The sequence below is a fragment of the Polypterus senegalus genome, chromosome 16 (assembly GCF_016835505.1).
Source record: "Polypterus senegalus isolate Bchr_013 chromosome 16, ASM1683550v1, whole genome shotgun sequence".
NCBI lineage: Eukaryota > Metazoa > Chordata > Cladistia > Polypteriformes > Polypteridae > Polypterus > Polypterus senegalus.
This window is the reverse complement of record NC_053169.1, coordinates 79248110-79272295: the sequence shown is the minus strand read 5'-3', so window position 1 is coordinate 79272295 and position 24186 is coordinate 79248110. Positions and strand designations below refer to the sequence as shown.

General features: G+C 43.9%; 1 protein-coding gene across 3 annotated transcripts in view; it reads left to right on the top strand.

Moving 5' to 3' along the window:
* macrod2 (mono-ADP ribosylhydrolase 2) overlaps positions 1–24186 on the top strand; it is a 1287980-nt gene that overhangs the window by 1008157 nt on the left and 255637 nt on the right. For all 3 annotated transcript variants that reach the window (XM_039739038.1, XM_039739039.1, XM_039739037.1), the window contains exon 7: positions 17290–17320. In XM_039739038.1, coding sequence (XP_039594972.1) covers positions 17290–17320 — 31 coding nt within the window. The remainder of the gene's footprint in view (positions 1–17289; positions 17321–24186) is intronic.

The window sequence follows — 24186 nt, the reverse complement described above, 5'->3', positions numbered from 1 at the left end:
AGGGAATTCCGGCAGCACTCCCAAATGTGGTGGAGGAGCGCTGCATATTCCAGTCCTGGGGCTATCCCGGTGGAGCATAGCGTTGGATCCCCCATCTCAGTGGCCATTGTACAACCCAGGGGCGCTGCCCCCTTAAAGCCCAGGGAGAATGCAGCCTTCCTTCCGGTATGTCTGTACGTCCGGCATCCCGGGTGGGCAAGGTCCTTGGACATTTGCCACATCTGTTTCTCCTATTTTAGCTTCTTTACACTGGCTGATTTTAAAATCGTGTTGCTATTCTTTAAATCTTTGCATGGACTTGCGCCTGCCTATTTATCTGAATTGACAGATAGATAGATAGATAGATAGATGTGAAAGGCACCATATGATTGATTGATAGATAGATAGATAGATAGATAGATAAGGCACTATAAGATAGATAGATAGATACTTTATTAATCCCAAGGGGAAATTCACATAATCCAGCAGCAGTATACTGATACAAAGAAACAATATTAAATTAAATAGTAATAAAAATGATGTTAACATTTACTCCCCCGGGTGGAATTGAAGAGTCGCATAGTGTGGGGTCTCCTCAGTCTGTCAGTGGAGCAGGATGGTAACAGCAGTCTGTCACTGAAGCTACTCCTCTGTCTGGAGATGATCCTGTTAAGTGGATGCAGGGGGTTCTTCATGATTGACCGGAGTTTACTTAATGCCCGTCGCTCTGCCACGGATGTCAAACTGTCCAACTTTACTCCTACAATGGAGCCTGCCTTCTTAACAAGTCTGTCCTGGCGTGAGGCGTCTTTCATCTTTATGCTGCCTCCCCAGCACACCACCGCGTAGAAGAGGGCACTCGCCACAACCGTCTGGTCGAACATCTGCAGCATCTTACTGCAGATGTTGAAGGATGCCAACCTTCTCAGAAGGTATAGTCTTTTGTATTAGCATTTAGTATTTATTATATATTTAGTATTGTGTGCTTTACACCAGCCATCCAGAGTGGTTAGATCTTCTGGTCAGTTGTCTGTTGTTGTCCCTCGTACCAAATGTAAAACTAAGGGGGACAGACATGGCGTTTACAGCTGCTGCTCCTCGCCTGTGGAACTCTTTACCTCATCACATAAAGGAGTCGTCTACAATTGAACTGTTAAAAACGAGATTAAAGACTCATTTCTAGTCACTTGCATTCCATGACCTTCAGTAATACTGATGGTTTCCTCATTGTGATTATATAACATTACTTCTACTTATTATCTATTTTATTTATGTTCATATTTTTTATTTCTATTTCTGTTATTTGTTTTTTCTTTTATTCTATTATTGTAAAGCACTTTGGCCACAGCATTCCTATATTGTTTTAAATGTGCTATATAAATACATTGACATTGACATTGGAGTTCAGTGAGGAAGCAACAAAAAGATATGATTAAAGTGGAGAATATGATTTTATTGATCTTGACTTTCAGAAGGCTTTTGATGAGATGCCACACGAGAGGCTGGGCATCAAACTAAAAGAGCTGGGGGTCCAGGGTGTGGTGTGTAGGTGGGTGCAGAATTGGCTCAGACGCGGGAAGCAGAGGTGAGGCTGTGAGGAACCTCATGAGAATTGACCGATGTTAAGAGTGGTGTCCAGCAGGGGCACAAACATTCAATTGCATTTCTTTACTAAGAGAACCATTGACACAAGCAATAAATTATCAGTTAATATGATGGAGAACAGGATTTTAGGGACTTGATATTATTTTGGAGAAAACAGGTTGATAGGTTTGGCAAGCTTTGTTGGGCCTGTTCTCGTCACAGTTTTTCTAATTTTCTGTGTGTTTCATCTTTTTGGAGGAGTCTCTCCCTTTTCTCTATTTGTGTCCCACGGGTCTTCAGTTTTCTGGCTGTTCCAAGGTGATTTCAGCTTTCTTCGGTGCTGGAGTGTCTGGGTTTGTTGAGCATCTTTCTTTCTGACTCACTCATTGGGAGTATTTTATGTCTTTTGAAATTAGGATTAGGTTTTGGATCACCTTTTAGCTGAAGATTGTGTCATGGTGACAGGTGGCTACAAGTACACACCATTCGCTTCTTTTTCTGTCACCCACGTTCCTGAGCTCGCTGCTTGGGTGCAGTGAGACTTTAGATTTTTGTTCTCTCAAAGTTAATCACACACATCATTTTTGGCTGCTGATGGATTTGGCACCGAGAGCCCACAGGAGAGAAAACAGATTTCGAGTTGAGATGCACGCTTGTATAATTGAAGCGCTGCTTTTGCTAAAGAACAGCGTGGCAAGCGAGCTGAGAATGATTTTGGTGACTGCTGCCTCAAGGCATTCAGCCAGATAATAACGCAAGCGCCATACTCATGCCTCAGCAGAAGCTCAAATGAATCATTTTATATTGTTCATTTTGAAAGTGTACAGCACCCCAGAGATGAATTCCAAATTCAGCCTTCCTTTGTAACATTGCCAATGCCTGATTTTGTTCAGGGGTCATAAGCTCCTTCAAGCCTGCCCTGACCACACAGCTGCCATCTCAAAGTTGAAGTCCTCTGTCCTCTCAGTGTGGAGACGTCTCCATTCACTTGACACATTTTAAAGATGTTCATTCTCGCATCCGTCCTGTCCATTTCCATTAAGATGATCTTCATCTTGTTCCTGTTGAACAGAAATTGACAAGCAGAGGCGCGGAGTAGGAGCCCCAATGTGAAAATGGAAGTGTGGCATGCAATGCGACTTAATGAATGGTATAGTACATACACAACGGTTTGGTGGGTATGAAAAAGGCAGCTTCTGGGGTTAGTGATCAGAGACCTATTGGTGCCGTTGTTATCTTCTTTTGGTGGTACAAGGCTGTGAGGACGTACCTGGAATACTGGGAGCAGTTCAGCTCTTGGCATCACACAGTGACAGAGGAAATACAGAGAAGGCCTGGCAGTGAAAGGCCGATTGCTGAACTGTGTTTTGGACAGAGGACCACTGTGCTAAAGTCAAATCTAACATCACGCCACTTGAGTCTGACACTCACCTGTTAAAATAATTCTGCATTACATTTTCCCAGTTTATTCTGTGAAAGTCATTTATATGAAAAATGCTAAGATTCAAATAATACTTTTCAAAGTGTGTCTTTTAATGTCCCAATTTTCAGCCAGCCATTCATCATAACTCATTTAGCCAGGAATATTGATGAAGAGAAGGCAGCCTGTTAGCACTGATGTGCACATCAGTGGCGGCATGGAGTTTAAAGGACCTCCTTGACCAGCCATGGGCTCTCCAGATGGACATCAAACTAAGTCTAGAAGACAGTGTCCGAGATCGGATGGACTGCAGAGAGACTGAGATGGAAGGTGTGACGCTTGCAGAAAAGGATAAAAAGCGACCAGAACAGGCAAACAGGAGCTGTGTAGGAAGATGTGGAATTGAAGCAGAAGTTCTTACCATACACAAAAAAGTTGGAAGGTGCTCTACGTGTGTTAGTTTTAGATCCACTTAGTTGTTTGATGCTAGCAGCCTGGATTGTTACAAATGAAATGCTTACATAAGTACACAACAGGCTAATATATCTAAGTGATTTAAAAGTCACTGTACCCTGATGACTGTCAGCTTGTGGACCACTTGACACACCCTTGCAGACCACTGAGGTCCACAGACTATAATTTAACAACTACTGTGTTAAAACATTGATGAGAACAGGCAGGTTCTTCAGCCAGGGAAAAGAGGGGGTAGCAGAGAGACCTTGGGAAAAACTGAATGTAAGACATTTGACAAACAAGAGCAAACCATCTAATTCCTCAAGCCCACCTTGTTAGCCAGCTTATGGATGCCATAAAACTCTTTTGGGAGCTGTTCCCAGGCGGTGTCCCTCAGTATTGTTTTGCTGACAATGGGTAGAAGTGTATCTGGTGGCCTCAGTTGACTCTGGTGCTGTTCTTGTGCTCTGAAAGCACTGCCTGCTGATCATTATGACCCATCACTCTCTCCCGTGTTTGGTTGCTCAACACGAAAGGCTTGTGGGCAAAGTACATTTTGGCTGCTGGCTTTTCTCGACTACTGAACCTTCAAGCCAGCTTGGTGTAGTGTGCCAAGCTGAGTCAGAAGCATCCTCTGTGTTTACAAGCACACATGCTGGTCATGATGCTCACGTGTAGACATGACAGAAGCTTTCATTTCCTATCTTATATACTGTATAACGGCTTTGCATTTCTGATTTGACATGTGGATATCACAGTTAGTTGTAAAAAGTATTGGACAGTTAGGTGACAGCCTAGAATATACAAATGCATGGCGTGTGTGTCCATCTTAGTTAGACAAGCTACCCACAGCGGTCATGCTTTACTCCATGCGGTTACTAAACTTTCAATCCAGGCCAAGCGTATAATGGATTGCTACTCCTTTGCTGGTGTGCACGTGTCCTCTAACACAAGATTCTTGTCAGCCTGACTCCTTGGATGGCACCAACACATGACATGTGACGGGAAATCAGGCCAGCGTTAGGGGGCGCTGTGGGCATTGAATTTGACTGTTGTCACGGTACAAATGCAGTGAGTGAGAGGGACGTATTCTGGCATCAGGCTCAGTGTGCATGCTAAAAATGTGACTGATTAAGGGAGAATTACAGCGACGTAATTAGATCCCCACAGACTCGTTGCAGGATACTTCATCTGCAAAAAAACAGGTGAAAATGGGGGTGCAATCTGAAGTTCCTAATGAGCTGACAAGATAAAATAAAGGCCGCTGCTAAAATTGGGCCTGGACTGGAAGCTAATGTCAGAAGCATTCATTAATTCCCCTCTTGCTACTTCATTATTGGGTGCACATATGAGATTTCCAAGTCAGCAGTGGGTGCAGGGACATTGGTCTCCCTGTCGCTGGCGAAGCGTGCGAGACACATGTCTTACCTCAGGATCCTTCTGTGACCTCACTCTTCTGTACGGTGTTGTTTTCACTTGATTTGTGAGATTACTGATCCTCTGTTTAGTGGTGGTCTGGCCTACTCTGGGCTATGAGCCCACCTCATGGGACTCTCATGTCAATTGATGTCACCACTCTGGTCAGCTCCTTTATTTCTCTTACTTTCACTTGCCTGCTTCATGCTGATGTTTTCCAGGATTCCATATGGCCAGACAAATTAATATTTACAGATAATTCTAAATGAGTTTTAACATCATTTAACGTGTTTTTGAAATCTCTTATTAATACTTCTGTTTCAAGATATCTTAAATGCATTTCATCCTGCTCACTTTGAAGATGCTTGCTGGGATATCTCAAGTACATTTCAAGTTCTCTTAAATTAAGTCTGTGCGCCCTGTCGGAAATGCAATTCCAGATGTCCCAATACCTTTGTGTACGTTTTTAATAGGAATTCCTCTTTTTTAAATATCTTGGAATACATTTGAGATACCATGAGTTGCGCGGGAAGTTATCTTAAAAATAATTGGAAGTTCATGTGCGATATTTCAGAATGATCTGATTTTTACTTCATGAATATAATTACAATAACTTACAAAGCATTTTATATATTGTCATATTTATTTACTGTATGTTACAATTTTTTGGTATTTCAAATTCTTCTTCTGGTCTCATAAAAGGGGTTTCTCCTGCATTCAAGATTAATTATTTAAATATACCTTAAGATATTTCAAATTTCATTTCAAGATATCTGAAATATATTTTATGATACAGAAAAAGGAGGAAGTTATTTCAAGACATCTGAATGTCATTTTGAACTGCCTCAGATGCACATCCTGATATCTCCCAATAGCTTCCTGTCCCATGTTAGATATCTAAATGGCCTTCAAGATATCTTAAAATACATGGCAAACCAATCTGAAATAAATCTTAAGTATATCTGAGATATCCTAAAATGTACAACTGGTTATTTTTTATTATCTGAAGGTTTATCAGAGATATTATTTTAAGATGCATGACATTATATGATCATGCCATTTTCTAACCTGCTTAATCCAGACCAGGGTCACGCAGGGGGCTGTAGCCTTTCCGAGCTACCATAGGGTGCTAGGCAGGTAACGAACCCTGGACAGGACGCCAGTCTGTCACAGGGCAAACACATACTAGGGCCAATTTAGTGTCACCAGTTCACCTAAACTGCTTACATTTGGTCAGTGGAAAGTCAGAACACGTGGAGGAAACCCACGCAGACATGTGCAGGGAGGACACAGGATGTGAACCCTGGCCTCCTTACTGCAAGGCAGCCAGGCTATCACCGTTCCACCCACATTGTGCAGTATTTAAGATGTCATGATATCCACCAGAGGCTATTTTCAGATATTACAAATTGTATTTGAGGGACCGTGATGTGAACAGGACATTATTATGAGACCAGTAACAGGCCACTGCATGATAACGTGCAGTGAATACGCTTGACTTGAGCGTTCTTAGTTTTCATTGTCTTTCTCTGTCCGTTTATCATTCGTTTGCTCAGAGGTTGATGTGCTTCTTTTCTCCACCCTAGCGGCCCGCTTCTTCTCTTCTTTCGTTGGCATGTTTTCACGTTTAAAACTGATTAAGTCAGTGTTTGTGTTGCAATTACTTAGTTCGTTTTCCTTAATATTTCACTTAGGCTGCCTCAAGAATGATTTAAGATATGAAGAGGTAGGGGAAGTGATGTCGAAGGTGTTAGGGAATGAGAACGGAGAGTTAATTCTACAGTAAAATAAAAATAAAAAGAGGAATAACCTTGGAGGTCAATCATCACCCTGAAAGTGGACAGTAGACATCACGTAGTATATGTGGACCAAATTTCAGGTCAATAAGTCAAACGGTTTACAAGCTACAGGTGATTTAAAATCCTGGACAGACAACCGAACAGCCACGGTAGAGTATTATATAGAAAGATATCTGACAGTTTATTTGCGATATCTCAAAATGTGGTACAGAATACTTTCATGGGGCTTTATATCTAAATATCTTGAAATGAGTTTAATATAGGTGCATCTCAATAAGTTAGAATATTATTGAAAACTTCATTTATTCCAGTAATTCAATTCAAAAAGTGAAACTCACATATATTCAGAAAGTGAAACTCATATTATTTAGATTCATTATACGCAGAGTTATAGATTTCAAGCGTTTGTTTTCATTTTTCAGATTATGGCTTTTAGTTAATGAAAACCCAAAATTCAGTATCTAAGAAAATTAGAATATTGTGAAAACGTTCAATATTGTAGACTCATGGTGTCACACTCCACTCAGCTAATTAACCCAAACACCAGCAAATGTGTCCTGGGCCTTTAAACGGTCTCTCAGTCTGGTTCTGTAGGAAACACAATCATGGGGAAGACTGCTAACTTGACAGTTGTCCAGAAGACAGTCACCGACACCATCCACAAGGAGAGCAAGCCACAAAAGGTTACTGCTAACGAAGCTGGCTGTTCACAGAGTGCTGTATCCAATCGTATTAATGGAAACTTGAGTGGAAGGAAAAAACGTGGCAGAAAAAAAGATAGCACAAGCAACAGGGATAACCGCAGCCTTGAGAGGATTGTGAAGCAAAAATACCAGGACATGAGCTACAACTGTCGCATTCCTTGTGTCAAACCACTCCTGAACCAGAGACACACGTCAGAAGCATCTTACCTGGGCTAAGGAGAAAACGGACTGGGCTGCTCCTCAGTGGCCCAAACTCCTCTTTCCAGATTTAATTAAATTTTGCATTTCATTCGGAGTTTAAGGTCCCAGAGCCTGGAAGAAGAGTGAAGAGGCACAGAATCCAAGCTGCCTGAGGTCCAGTGTGAAGTTTACACAGCCAGTGATGATTTGAGGAGCCATGTCATCTGCTGGTGTTGATCCAAAGTCAGCACAGCCATCTATCAGGAAATTTTTGAGCACTTCATGCTTCCCTTTGCTGACAAGCTTTATGGAAATGAGGATTTCATTTTCCAGCAGGACTTGGCACCTGCCCATACTGTCAAAAGTACCAATACCTGGTTTAATGACCATGTGTTTTAATTTGGGAAAATGGTTCAAGAGATTAAAGAGTAAGTAGGCAAGAATCAGAGAGAGAAGATCCGATATTTTAGTAAAATTTACTTATTCAATTATAGCAACATTCAAATACTTATTCAATTATAGCAACATTCAAATACATATAATGCAGTGACAATAGACATACAGAAACAAGATTATGCTTACAATAATATCAAAAGACCCAGAGCCATCATCCTAGACCAGTAGACTGAGGGAGCCTGCATGTCAGTCAGTCAGAGGATCAACTTGTGTGCCTGGTCCCAAATACCGGGCGGTGTGCACATTCCCCGCGGTTGAGCTTCCAAAGAAACTGAGGGCGGAACCTCCCCTTATATACTAATTGAGTGTCCTTGCGCCAAAAGCGGCTTACGTGCAAGCAGTGTATACAGAAGTGATCAGTTTCAGTACACACCCTTCCACGGGACACGGTGTTGTTTTTCCTCTACTTGGCCTTGACCGAGACGGTGCCTAGTACCAGAAGACACAATGAAGCCCCTCGAAGTGAAAAACAACTCCTTACATAGCTTTGGCTGTATCTTTAGAACATTCCCGGCTGTTTTTCCCAAAACATTAGTCTTTGCAGCTGGCTTTGCACTGAAGCGACCAGCGCCCATCTGCTCTCCTGATTCCCTTCCTCTCTTTATTTTACCTTTGCTTTTTACAGAGAAAAATCCTTCCATTACACCATGGCATCACTGTGCTTGACTGTCCAGCAAACTCACCTGACCTAAACCCCACAGAGAATCTATGGGGTATTGTCAAGAGGAAGATGAGACACCAGACCCAACAATGCAGGTTAGCTGAAGGCCGCTATTCAAGTATCCTGGGCTTCTATAACATCTCAGCAGAGCCACAGGCTGATCGCCTCCATGCCATGCCGCACTGATGCAGTAATACATGCAAAAGGAGCCCCTATCGAGTGCGCACATGGACATACATTTCAGTAGGCCAACATTTCTGTATTAAAAATCATTTATTTGAATTGGTCTTATGTAATATTCTAATTTTCGGAGATACTGAATTTTGAGTTTTCATTAGCTGTAGGCCATAATCAGCAAAATGAAAAGAAATAAATGCTTGAAATACATCAATCACTCTGTGTGTAATGAATCTATATAACATAGGAGTTTCGCTTTTTGAATTTAATTACTGACATAAATTACCTTTTCGATGATATTCTAATTTATCGAGAGGCACCTGTATATGTGATCATCTGTATTGGCCTTTTTAAATCCATTTCGCTCAATTCAGTTTATTTTAGTATAGCGTTCTTCACTGGCTGCAGGCACAGAGCTCTGTGACAAATTCACAGGTAGATATAAATACAAGATTTACAAATTAGTGATAATTCATTATCAGTACATATAAAGACACAGGTTTGTTTCAACAAATAGGAAAACAAAGTCGTTTGGAACTGATTAACATAAACTGAGCTCAGCAATATCTGCCCACTACTTAATTGTTGAACTATGAACAGCTGACAATGGAGAAATGGAAAGAAAAAACTCCAGTCAGTGGACAAAACAAACTGAGGGGTCCACAGTCAGTTGTATGAGAAAGTCAAAGACAAACTCGGACACAGAGGCCTAGAGACCTCAGCCGAATGACCACCCACCGCAGAGGCATCTTTTATATTAGCAGGAAGGTCGTTCCCCAGCTTTGGTGGCCCATAGCTAAAAGCTCTCAATGTTATGTTATTCATCCTTGGAATCATAAACAGGCCAGCATCTGCAGCTCTCCATGTGCACTTTGGTTTCTAAGTAATGATAAGTTCAAATAAGTAAACAAGGCCTTGGCCATTTTAGGCATTATATGTTATGAGGAGGATGTTGAAATGAGCTCTAAGCTTGTCTGGCAGCCATTGTAAAGACTTAAAGACATGAGTTACCAAATGTACATGTCTGAATAAACCTCTACAGAGTTAAAGGTGCTCTAACCTAGTGGTCGGGTTCCAGGCAAGCTTTGCCGGAAGTAATGTACTTTTTTATTTCTAAAGAGCCTAAGGTGGTCCAATGACCACGTGCACTGTGTTTACTTTCTCAGGATGGTCTCCAGCTTCAGTCCTGGAACACTACTGTGGCTGCAGGTTTTCATTCTAACCCTTTTCTTAATTAGTGGCCAGTATTTGCTGCTAATGAGCTCTTTTCCCTTTATTTAATTGACTTGCTGTTTAAGTCACAGACCCTTCAATTATTTCTTTTTTCCTTAATTAGCAGCCAAACAGTAATGAGATGAAAACGAGGCAACACCTAACCACCAACCAGCGTCCATCATACAAATCAAGAAAGGTGAAAGTCTTAGTAATGTTGATCTGCTCAGGTCCAGCACACATTTTGACAGTGCTTTTAAAAAAAAGAAAGTCAACTGTTCTGGAAATGTCTGCTGTGGCAGAATGAGAGCACCACCAAGCCATAGAATCGAGTAATCTTAATTAACAAAAAGAGCCATTTTCTTATTAAGAAGCTGGCTGACGTCTGGGGCCCTGACTTAACTGGTCTTGTGTTAGCTCACTTCACATCTCGCTTCTGTTTGGGTGCCATTTAAGGTAAAAATAAAGCAATTCAGAGGACTGTCTGTGAAAAAACAAGTCAGTTTTAATGAGGGGAAAAAAGTCAATTAACAGGAAAAACTGGTCACTAATTAGAAAAGGGTAAAAATGAAAACCTGCAGGCAGAGTTAAAGACCCCTGGTCTAGTGTGCGGGCCTCTTGAGCCTGTTGTCATTTCCACTTCAGGATGTTCCATCCTGCTGTCTCTTCACATATCTACTGAAGCACAAGCTCAGCAAAAGCAAACAGAACATCAGTAAAAGTGAACGCACATTAATTTCAAGGAGTATTTCAGAGAAGGACAGGATGTCAGGTGGCAGGTCTGAACATCTAAGGCCTCAAGTTTAGAGTTTCATTCAAAGCCCCTTAAAGCTTTGCCCTGTTGGAACGTCATGCTCCGGAGTTTATGTTATGGTACCACAGATGGCAAAGCCACCTTCTCCTTTTCCTGTTCCCTCGCACTGCACTCCACATATTAGTCACCTGCTGGTTTTCATTGGTACTAAACACATTTTATCATTTCCCATCCCTGTCTGGTTAGAGGCTTTGACAAGTGTGAAGGAAAGTGGAAGACATGACACTGCTTAGCACTTTGAGTATCAGACCTCATTAAGGAAAGCTCAGTCCTCACCTTCTTGGTTTTGGCTCTTCGCCTCCTCCAGCAGGGAGTAAGCACCCAGTGCCTTACAGCAGTCTCATTCTTCTCTTATGGTGGATGATGTGACCTTCATGTTCATCTCAATGGCTCCTGTCACTTGGGCCTGTTCCTGAATGCATATGTTATTCAAGCTACAACACATAAGTGTGTTAGTTCTTGGCTTATTCCTAAGACTCCATGCTTTTTAAGACCTAATCCCGTAGCCTGCCATGATGCTTCTCTCCTCATCATTCGTTCTTTGAGATCTTTCCTGTGATGGCTCAGTTACCATGACCACTTCAATACATTTTGTCCGAAGTCTCTGAAGAGTGTATCTTAATAAAAGGAGTATGTGGCAGACAAAGTGTGTATGTGCTGTAGCAGAAGCCATTCAGTTCTTCAAATCTGGATAAACATCTATAGCATAAAAGAGACTGAAATAAAACTGTTGGGTTCTGGGAAGATAGATAGACAGACAGACAGACAGACAGACAGACACTTTATTAATCCCAAAGGGAAATTCACATGCTCCAGCAGCAGCATTCTGATAAAAAAACAATATTAAATTAAAGAGTGATAACAATGATGACATTGCCAGTTCAGCAGGGTGTTTCACTCTCATCTGAAGTCTACATCTCTGCTCCTTCTTCTCCTGAAGAGGTGTGGGGTGCTCTGACTACTTGGTTTTTACTGTTTCAGCTGTGATTTGCAGGTCAGCATACAGAAAGCAAATGTGCAGCTCTGTACAGATCAAGCCACCTTCTCCTCTCTTTAGCTCTTCAGCCCAGCAGCAGATCTCATTTTGTGGCCATTCTTTGCGCCAGTGTCACAGCGTTAATGTAGTTCTGTTTTGAAGAATCCTGAACTGTTTCTTTTCAGTTGCCATCTGCCTGCTTCTGGTTCCATCTTGAAAGCACACTTTGGTCTTTTCATAGAAACTGGAGCACTTCCTCTCAATTTGAGCAGCAAGCTGCGTGACGCTGCCCTGAGCGCTCCTTTGGTGCACATTACTCACTCTGTAGAGTATTGAATGTCGTGGACTTTCAGTGTCAGCATTTTAGTAGAGAATAACTCACTCCTGGAGATGCACTTTCCAAATAGGACTTTCACTTTATGCACAAAGACGTATAAAAATATGACTTACTGTAAACTGTAAGATGACAGGAGATGTCCTGAGCTGACCAGTTATGGGCATAGTTATGTGGAGACTTCAGAAGCCCAGCATTCAGTGCAGGCGCGAAGGAAAGTGCTGATCTGGAGCTGAAATGTACCTGGCAGACATGTGGGTCTGTGTATGTGTGTGCGTGTACACACTTCGTCATGGACAGGCCACAGGGCTTCCTAGACCTACATGACCTGCAGGCTCAAACATCGAATGCTTTGTTGAGTGTTGTTGTGAAACACGTCTTATATAATGGGAAGTAATTTGCTGACATGAATCACACTTACTGTGCGGATGCTGGTTTTCAGCAGCACCTGACTGTGTGGAAAACTAGGTTTTTTTTTTCTCAATTGCAAATGTTAGCTGGCATATTTCCAACTTCCAGAGACACAAATGAGTTTGAGTTAAAATGATGCCATTTGTGCTCTTGAATACAAACTCCATATGCCTCTTTTATAGTGTAACAATACACCGTGTTGAATGGGGCAGTATGGTCCAGTCCTTAGAGATATAATGTAGTAAAGTGCTGCACGGCGTGCTATGACGCAGTCACGTAGTATAGTACTGTGTGATATGGCATGATATAGCGCAGTGCTGTATAGAATAACCTGGCACAAGCTTAGAGTGCAGCATTCCTCCCTGAAGTACTGCATAACACACAGTGAGACACAGGATCACAAAGGACAATGTGTCACAGGCCACTTTTATGGTGCAACACAATACTGTGTGGTATAATGTAGGACAGCCTATACAGTATAGTGCAGTATAGCATAATATAACACCAGGGGGAGTAAGACAGTGCTGTACACAGTATATAGTGACTCTAGAAAATAAAAAAGCACTTTATAGTGTACAGTAGACATACAGGTTAGAGATATTTCCCCTCTACAGGGTCCAGATTATCATCCAATAGGGACCGCTGTAGTAAACTGAAAACTGTCAATACTCTTTCCCAGTGTCGGGGGCAGATGACTTTAGATAAAACCCAAATACCTCCTGACTATCAAAGAACAGCCAACCGAGCAGCGAATGGAGATTCCCGGCACTTCATTGAACAGCACAGGGAAAAAGTCCTCCGACTGCTAGAGGATGCACAGCTAAAGATGAGGATATACAGTATGGAATTGCGATGTAACTTACAGGGAATGGGCAGCCTGGGGACCACCTGTGACATTAACCTCTGTGGTAGATAGGGGGCGCTCTCGCTCCCTCGAACCCCTGTCCATGACTCCAGACACCAGGTAAAAGTCCAAATTCTGACTTTATTAATTCGCCACAGTGCACAAAGCACACTCTCCTCCACTGTACTCATTAACTAATCACAAATACAATAATAAACAATCCTCCACTCCCAGACTCATTGCCACCCTTCCACCCAGCTCAGCTCGCCGTCTGGGAGCTCTCACAGTCCTTTTATATTCCCTGACCCGGAAGTGTTCTCCATCCCCAGTCCATGTGACTCTCAATCACTTCCAGGTCAGGTACAAGTTATTTTCTTCATCCCGGAAGCCCGTCGCTCTTCCTATGACGAACTTCCGGGTCATAGGGCACGAAGAAGTGGCAGCTCCCTCTTGTGGTCCCCATGGCATCCAGCAGGGCTGTGCATAAAAACTCCATTGTCCATGATGCCCTGATGGTCTTCTGGGGACCTCCATGCTCCAAGGAGGGCTCCACCTGGTGGCCATCCTCCACATCCCTTAAGGGCGTAAAAGGCAGTCCAAGGGTGTAGGAACACCTGGAGCAGTTAGAGGGGGCTCTCGGATTCTATGCCTCCTATAGATGACTTGAGGGGATGTACAGCTGCCTTCATTATGGTGGAGAATAAGAGAGTGTAGAGCCAGGAGGTGAGCCGGAGCAAACACTTTATTTGTGGGAGGAGATGAAGGAAGAGGTTCATAGAGAGAGAAAGAGACATGGGGGGCAAGAAAGGAAATGCCTTATGACAAGCCTCCCTACCAACAGGCAAGAAACTACAGACCCACTAGTTTCTTTGGTTTGATTTTTAGTTTGGCCACTTTCTTTAGTTTAAGTTAGCCTGTGTATTTTAGTTGCTCAGTCCATACCCTCTTTGTCATGAGTTAGAGTAACAGACTTGACTATAGGGGTGTGTGAGGCCTCCAACAGACCATAAAGCAGGCCAAGGCCTTCACTGATCTGCCCAGAAGAGGCTCACTCAAATCGGCCAGTCCCTACTACTACCTGCTGGCTTCAGCCTGCATGGACCCAAGCAGAATGAGCTACCAACCTCCATTCAGTCTGCTGACATCATCAATGTGCTTAACAAGCAGTTGAATGCTCTCTTTATTCTGGGACTGCCTCTCTGACTAATAATGGCATAAAGTACCTTTGATAGGTTCTTGTAACTGTTTAAAAGTTGAAAATCTAAAGACAGTTGCAAAGTATAACTCATAAAAACCTCACAAGGGTGAGAAACTCAAACCCTGGCTTATAGAAACAAGCCTTACAAGAAATCTTTAAAAAGATATTTCATCCACAAAATGTAGAAAACCAAAGTTAAATGCTCAAAAGAGCAAAAAAAGGAATACAGTGAACCCTCGTTTATCACGGTTAATCCGTTCCACACTCTACTGTGATAAATGAATTTTCGCGAAGTAGGATTCTTTATTTATAAATCGAATATTTTCGCAGTTAGAGTATAGAAAACCTGTTTACGACCTTCTAAATACGTTTTTTAACATTATTAGAGCCCTCTAGACATGAAATAACACCCTTTAGTCACCATTACACTCGTATTACCCAATATATTAGACAAAATAAGAGAAAATAAGACATATTAGACGTCACAAATATCATATTACTAGGCGCACTCGCCTTTTAAGGCGACCGACTTTTATCCTCAATTTGTGTGCGCTCCATGTGTACATCAGGCATGTAAGTGACGTCGCTTCGTACCTCAAGCCACAAGTAATAAGTCTGTAATAAGCGGAATACCGCTACGCTTTGCTCTCACGAGACGGAAGGACAATCCCGAACGCTTTTATCTAGTAGATTATTGTACTGTACATTTAATTACACACAACCACTAACCTATGAAGGCACGACCTCAGTAGGAGAGTCTTCAGGTGGTGCAGTATCTTCAGCAGGTGCGTTGTTGTCTTCTTCCGCTAAAGAAGTACTAGGAGTAGGCAGTGGGTGTCTGGGTGCGCGGCTGAAGAACATCTTGATAGGCAGTTGCTGGCGCTGTCTTTTCATATGCGTGAGGAGGCTTTTGTAGGGTATTGCCATCTTTAATCATATCCAAGAGTTTCACCTTCTCCTGGATAGTAATCATCTTCCTCCGGCGCTTAGTTTTATTGTCAGAAGGCTTAGAAAAAGCAGCACGTTTAGGTGCCATCGTAGGGCTTAGATAAAAGTTCTCAGAAAGCGCATGCGTAGTGACGTAAGCGTGTATGAGAAAAAAATCGCGATAGAATGAAGCTGCGAAAGTCGAAGTGTGATATAGCGAGGGATCACTGTAGTCTAAAAGGCATAATCTGAGTTAAAATGTCTCAATACACAGTCTAAAAGCAAAATCAAGAAACAAACTAGAAAACCCAGTGATAAAAAATGAAAAATCAATACTTAGTTTAACACCAAACGTAATTCAGTGCACTGCTGCTCAATCCTGCTGTTTTTGGGTGAGTTTGAAAGACAGAGGGGGGGACCCAGCAGCAGTGACGTTATGGTGAGCCCACCCCCTGCAGCTCCACCTGCAAACCCTGGCTGAAACAGAACACTCTCGACTGCTCTTTTTTATTTTTTTTTAATAAACTACCTTGGCATTATCCTGGGTTAGAGACTGTCTGCCACAATATGACGCATCGTAGTGTATGAGAACACAGCACAGTATGGTGCTATTTAGTAAATGATGGCGCAGCCAAGCGTGGTATAGCAGAACACAGTACTGTTTGGCATAGCCTAAGACGATAAAGCGTAGCACTGCTGAGTATAGCCTGGCATCGAATCTGGTAGTATTGTACCATACAATGTAACACCAGTTATTGGCCAGTTAGCTATAACATCACGTGGTGTAATAAAGACAGACCCATCATGCCACAGTACTGTTCAGTACCCCCCAACGTTTGGGTTTGAGATTGATTTGAGAGCTGGCATGGACAGGTCCGGCACACATTTCCAGTAGCCATGCTGTGTTTCCTGATCATTTTCGTGTCTATGGTTACATAAGACTGAGGAGAAAGTTGGATGAGACCCCCTAAGCAGTATGCGAGCCTCTGATGAGTATTCTGTGCATTCCTCGACACAGGGAGCCTTTGGCACCCACAGGGGTGTGGCAGAACTTTGGGACGAGGCTGTCCGCTTTAAATACACTCAGGGAATGTCTTCATTAGTTTGGAAAGAAAGACAAATCCTCAAGTCAGCTTTTAAGTGCCAGCTTTTCATTTTGCTGCTTAACAGAATAAATCTGTGCACGTGTGATCTATCAAAATCATATTTTTCATTAGCTAGTGTGCCGGATTGCCAGCAGGTCAGCCTTGTTGATGAATACAGTTGCTAAAAGACGCATTCAGCTAGTTGAGAAGATTAATGGCGACTTTTAAGAAATGCTCTCTCCTTACCGTTTATTAATATACTTTTCAGAGATGAATGTGCAGACGGGCAGAGTGGAAGCAGGGATAAGTGCACTAAGCAGAAGACACTATAGAATTACTGTTGCCATCAGTCGTATGAAGGGCCCTCTGAGTTGACTTTCTACCTGCAGTTAGCCCCCTGTGGAGCCAGGAGAAGCCTGAGACAATGCTCTCCCTTGTCACACTTTTCTTCTTCTGTATTGACACTTTACGTTTCTTTGCCATCATGATTTTCATGTGCTGGAAATAAACAAGATATCTTCAACAATGACTCTGTGTCACCTTTTCTCTAATCAAAACAGGCAGTTCTCTGCTGGAGTTCCTGCAAGGTGCTATATAAAGTACAAAGAAGTCATGCTGTCCGGTATCACTAACGCCACTTTGTCTTTTCTCTCCCACAGGCCTTCCCTTGCATTTCGACTGGAATATACGGTAAGCACAGGACTGCATGCTACTGCCGTTGTGCTCTGTGGCGCTCTGCCATTGATTCATCCTCAGAAATGATGCAGTTGTAGCATTTACTAAATAAGCATGGTGACAGGACATGTCAAGGCGACACTTTCACTCTGTTCTTATTATGGTTTTGATTTTTTTCTCATGTCTGATGCAGTTTGGATTATTTTTTTTTTAATCTAAACACAAATAAGTGTTCAGATTAGACCCTCTCCCTTCTAGTCCAGTATGTGCCTCCTTTTTGATAGATATATCGTGATTTTGAATGCTATCAGTGTGTTACAAGAATCTAAGCAGTTTAGTATGCTTATGGCTAACTCATCATGGAAAACATGGCTCAGATGTCACCTTTTTGCTAATGTTGTTCATTTTTAATGTTAACAGTATTGATTATTTAGTTTCTGGATGTCATTGTGTGTTCTGCTTATGTTCCCTGTGACTTGTGGGTGGTCCCTCATGAGGTGGGCTACTTGCCCGTCAAAAAGGAGCAAAACCCACTGTCTGTCCCATACAGTTAAATGGCCTGTATTTGAAATAGCGCCTACTAGACTCCAAGAACCCCCCTAGGCGCTTTACAACACAACAGTCATTCACCCATTCACACACACATTCACACGCTGGTGATGATAAGCTACTATGTAGCCACAGCTGCCCTGGGGCGCACTGACAGAGGTGAGGCTGCCGAACACTGGCGCCACCAATCCTTCCGACCACCACCAGCAGGCAAGGTAGGTCAAGTGTCTTGCCCAAGGACACAACAGCTGCATTCTCATGCCGGGAGCCAGGATCGAACCTGCAACCCTCCGATTGCTGGACAACCGACTGAGCTACTACAGTTCATCGTGAATCCACTGGTGTTGGCGAGTTTTGTTGCACTTTTGATTATCATCTTGCGTTTGTGAAATGCTTCATTTTGTGAGCTCTGTGTTTTATTGTTTTTCTTTGGATTTCCTTTTAGGACGGTGTTTTCTGTTCGGATTGCCTATTTTAGCTGTTGCTGAGCTGTCCTGAGCTTCTCGATACAGGGCAGTTTTTGAAATATAAATCTTTGTATTTAAAAAGATTCTTCATTTCCCTTTGTGCGACTAGCCAGGTTATGACCCTTTGTCCCTCCTCTAGTGGACATTTTGAGTGTTTTTGTGACTTTCTGTGCTTTGGAACTTTCTAGCACAGTGCTCCCCAAACTTGGTCGTGGGGACACACTGTGGCTGCAGGTTTTTGTTCCAATCAGCTTCTGTTTTTAATTGGACTCCTTTGCTAATTAAGTGGACTGGTGTTTTGGGAGCAATATAGAAATTAGAAAACTAAGTTTGGTAAAAAAATATATATATATACTGTATATTAAAATGTACCAAGCAGTTATATGGGAATAACTCTTTTTTTTTTTTCTTTTTAACAATATTTTCATTTTGATTTTCATTCTTCTTTTCTAGTTGTTCTAAATGTTTAATGAATCCATTATTTACTAATTAGTGGGTCTGATGCTAAAGTAGTTGCAGCCTTTGGTTATTCAGTGTTATCTACTCTGCTTGTTTTTAATTGTCATTAATAAGATACAATGAAGGGGGAAAACTACACAGAGAAAGGGCAAAATAGAATGAACTCAACAAAAGAGAGTTAAACATTTAAATCGATAGCAAAAGCAGAAATACTGTATTTCTAAATGTCTTATAAATGTAAAACTCATGCTGCTGTGCCTTTCTGAATGTAAATTAAGTGAAAACAAAATACCAGCTGATTAAATGAGATTGGTGTTACCAGGTATTGTCACCGATTAGGAATTTGGGTGGAACAAAAACCTGCAGCCACAGGGGGTCCCCAGGACTGAGTTTGGGAAACACTGGACTAGCATATAACAGGCAGGCCACACCCCCAATCACAACCCAAGGTGTTGGCCTATCATGCCCCTCCCTTGGCCACACCCCTTCTTTCAGTTGACCAAAACACAAAGTTCCATCTGTCTGTCTAACACCTGCGTTCTTGAGGTGTCAACTGACGCTGTCTGAGTTTGTTAACTTCAACACTTGAGGAGCCAACAAACTCTACGCCTGCTTGGTTATTAAGCCTCATTTTGTGGCTCTTTTTGCGCATTCTCTTGTACTCCTATGTTTGACTCCTATTTTATGGCTTGCCATTTTGCCACCAACACCTTGTTTGGATATTTTCTCTGAGTGTTGCTCACATGCTCCTTCAGAAGTTGCATTTTTCAGACGTTTCATGAAGTTTCCACGTCTTGAGCCCGTTACTCTCTCACTGAACTGATCCAAGGAGTTTGAACTTGCTGATTTTAGTTTTTAAAGTATGGCGGTTCTGTCCATCCACCACGTCAACTTTCTCACAAAACGGAAACCGAGAAGATAATGAGTAGCCGACCACCGGCAGCCACCCCAGTCCTGGCGCTTTGATTTATAGGCTGAGCGTGGCTGGCATCCTTCTGCACACTTTGAAGGGCACCTTGCATTGTTTTTGCTTAACAAAACAAATTCAGCATCCAACTCCCACTAATAGTCTTCAATTAGCATTACTTGAGCACTGTCATCAGTATAAAAATAGGCGGCTTTGAAGCATGTTTGTCAGATGAATACGCGTAATTGGCAATCTTTCTCTTCATTTCCATGGTCCCAGCCATCACTGACAAATTAATCACAATCAAGAGGCAGCAGTAGTCGGGTAGGCTGTGCCGCGTCGAAGAAAAATGAGGCCTCACGCTCACCTGACAGCCTAATCTTTCAGCCCAGCCCATTAGACGCGGCACGGGAGCCGCGTGGCCGGCCATCAGCATGGTGGCACTGGTGCAGGCGCAGGGGGTCACAGCACAGTTTCCGCTGGCTTTGTTACTGTAGGAGATCAGGCCGGATATGAGCAAGTAGTGCCGCAGGACTTGTCACTTGCTCCCTCACATTGAGCCATCTGTCACCACGCAGGTTTACCTTCCTCTTGCCATCACTCTAAGCACCAAGCAGAGCTAGGAAAGAAGGAGGCCTTCCCCAGCTTCCCTGCTCTGACAGATTCGTGCTTACATTAACATTTGCTTCTTTGAGTTACTGTAGGACTTCCATTTACATGTACTGATGCGACTGATGCCTTTATCTAAAGCGATTTACAGCATTTGAGATACAGCTTCTTTTAGTTTTTTTTTTAATTAGAGTAAAGGCATGTGACGTGTGTGGTCCCCGGCCGAGACTCCCAGGAGGACGAGAGGAGGGCTTGTGCCTCCTCCAGACCGCGAGGGGGCGTCCGTCCTGGTTCTGTTGGGGACCACGGGTGGAGGGCTTGGAAGCCCAGCCCTGTAGGGGCCCGTGGCCACCGCCAGGTGGCGCCCCGATGCCAGTTTATCCCGTGGGGTCCCCGGCCGGGACGCCCAGGAGGACGAGAGGAGGGCTTGTGCCTCCTCCAGACCGCGAGGGGGCGTCCGTCCTGGTTCTGTTAGGGACCACGGGTGGAGGGCTTGGAAGCCCAGCCCTGTTGGGACCCGTGGTCACCACCAGGCGGCGCCCCGATGCCGGTTTATCCCGTACGGTCCTCGGCTGGGGCTGAAGCCTGGCCTGAACGCCTTGGAGGACCAGAGGAGGGCGAGTGCCTCCTCCAGACCGAGTGGGGGCGTCCGTCCTGGTTATGCAGGGGGCCTCGGGTACAGGGCTTGGAAGCCCAGCCCGGTAGGGACCCGTGGCCAGTGCCCCAGTGCCTAATTATTCCGGGAGCCCGGCACTTCCGCCACACCAGGAAGTGCCGGGGGGAAGACTTTGTGTGGCGCCCGGAGAGCTGCCAGGAGGACAGCCGACACTTCCGCCACACTGGGGCGTGGCTAAGGAGCGGATGCCGGAAACACCTGGGGCTCATCCGGGAGCATTATATAAGGGGCCGCCTCCCTCCAGTCGGTGGTGGATGTCGGGAGGAAGCAGACAGAGCTGGAGAGAGAGGACGGGAGGCGGCCAGGAAGGCACAAGAGACTGTGGGCCTGGACATTGGGGAAATCGGTGCAAGAAGGCACTGGGGTGCACGTGAGCACAAACTGTAAATAGTATTGCGCAATAAATGGTGTGTGGTGAAAAAATGTTGTCCGTCTGTCTGTGCCGGGGCCAGCGTTCACACGTGACTTGTTCAGGGTGACAGCAGCACAGCCTGAGGATTTGAAGTCCAAACCCTTAACCACTACGTCACACTGCCTGCTCAATACCTTAGGTCACCCAGGGCCACAGGAAGTGAGTACATATTTTCTGGGAGCATTGAGCAGATGGCATGCCAGTCCTCTGCATTACATACAGACACGCTAATTTAGAGTTGCCAATTACCATCAAACCACAGTTATGGGATTCAGGAAGAGAATCATCTGTACTCGGATATCTGTTTGTCTAGCAGAGGGGGAATTGGAGAGAAGACATGAGCCTGAGTGGCAGCATGGTGCACTGTGCTGTGGTACTGTTAAATCAGGCCAGTGCTTGGGGTAATAGACAGGGGACTATGGTCATGTCTTGTGTTGAACTTTATAATTTGTCTTGAAGTAGTGACCAGTTAGACTGAACACCCGTCAGGTACCCAGCTACCATTGTCATTTCACTCATCATATTCGGTGTGTCACACAACTAACATGCTCCACTTGAGCCAATTCATAGGAGACCGAATCTTAAATCCATCTGTCCCAATGGGTGGCGTGCCACCGAAGGGGAGACCCAACCCTGGACACATACACTCTGTCACCCTGATTGCCACTGAGCAGTTAGAAATAAATGAGGCCACCGGCTTGGCTTGGCAGCCCTGCGCACAATAGCGGGCGGGTAGCACTAGTTGGAGGAAGCTTGTAAATGTCACCGGCTGACTACATAAATTTTGTCGGTACAATGCTGTCAATAAAACAGGCCTCTCAGCAGAGAAATAATTTACTAGTAGCCAGTAGCATCATTTAATAAAAATTCATTAGACCCGCAGCTCTCTTTTTAATCAAGTCTGTCAGCTGAGGTGAAGATAATGAGTGTGCATATTGCTGCTACATCTCTGTCATCTGTAATAATGCGTGTCACACAGGGGGACTCACAGTCTATCAAACGCTAATAAACGCGGACCTTATTTGCCGCCACTCAGAGTTGATTAAACCAGTAGGTGCCACAAGGTAACAGCGCGTACTGTGAAAGGCGCTATAAGAAGTGTGCTGGTATGCTGCAAGGTGATGGTGCACACTGTGAAAGGTGCTTTATAAAGAGTGACAATATCAAAACGAATCATGGTGTTTGCTATGAAAAGTGCTATACAAATAATGATGGTGCACACAGTGAAAGGTGCTTTATAAAGAGTCACAGTATGGAACAGGGTGATGATGCTTACAGTGAAAGGCACTATACAGAGTGGGACGGTATGCTGCAAGGTGATGATGCACACTGTGAAAGACGCTATAGAAAGAGTTACAGTAGGCCACAAAGCGATGAGGCGCACTGCATAATGTGCTGTACACAGAGTAATGGTAAGCTGCAAGGTGATGGTACACAAGGCACTATACAAAGCCTGATGGTATGATGGTGCCTGCTGCGATACAGTGCTTTGCTGTGTGCTTTGAGCAGTGGAGTGCAGATGAGGGCAGGGACGACTTCTGCAGCAGCGACTTGCGGTACGTTCTGCTTACATAACTGATCGTCTAAGAACCGTGAGCCTGCGCTCGTCGTCTTGGGGCATGATTGGTGAATCGTAAATATCCTGGAGGTCTTGTTTCAGTTCAGTAGCACACCGCACCGGTGCCTTATGTGCCCAGCGGTGGTACGTCAGGGGAATTGACTAGTGCCTGCAGGTCAATGTCACTGTTACAAGGCAGCCACGGCCCAAAAGCTGCCTCCTTAAATAACAGCTCTGCCGTCTTGTGACAGTTCCCCCTTTCAAGCATTTTGGGGAAGCTGAAATATTCTCTTATACTTTATTGTTATGTTAGTGCGTTTATCTCCAAGTGGTGCCTGGTTGTCTGCCCAGTCTTGAGAAAGTGAGAAGTGGACACTGACACCATGTGCCTCATGGACTCAAGACCTGATCCCTCAGTCACCTCACTGCTCAGATCTTTAGGGGGTGAGCTGTAGGTGGCTGCCTTTAGGAAGGAGTGGGAGAAAAAAATATTTTGTGTATCGCACCTTTCACAGGCACATTACAATAGCAATGTGAGCCCCTGTGCTGTTGTCATTTACAAGATGCGTGCCATCAAAAGCTAAGGGGACAGCCTTGTCTGGGAGCTCAGTGGTCCAGATCTTGCGCACTTTTCATTTTCTATTTGTAAATCGAGGGAGCCCTGAAGAACTAAAGCACAATCACTCATTCATACCACAAAACACATCAACGAGAAGCCCCTTGTTTCTAACGGGAGACGCAGTTCTTCTTGTCAGCAGACAGCACTTCAATGAAATATAGCGCCTCCTGCATCTCGTCCTGGGAGATCTGCTGCCTCCATTCACAGAATTTAAAGCTCTGTTCATGCAGGCCGAGTCTACGCTGGGCCACATGACAGGTCCCTCGCACTGAGTGATGATAGTGATCTGGGTGCTGTTTTTGGAGGGCTACAAATCATCCCACATGCCATTTTGTTTTGCCTGTGATCACAAACCAGAGTGAATGGTGAGCATGTTGTGTCTGCTATTGTAAAGACAGGAGAGGCGTAGTGGTGGGTACCTTGTCTCTGCACCTTCTTCATTGATCAACCTCAGTGAATGCTTCCAATGCAGGTTTTCCCACTGGCTGCCACGTGTGCCATCTGTTGGCAGCTGCATTCCCAGTCAGGTTCCAGCTCCTGAACTCTCCTTACTTGGTTCCTAATCTTGATCGTCACTCAGGCTCACATTTTAAAGCTGTCAGTTTTCTGATGAGCATCACTTTGT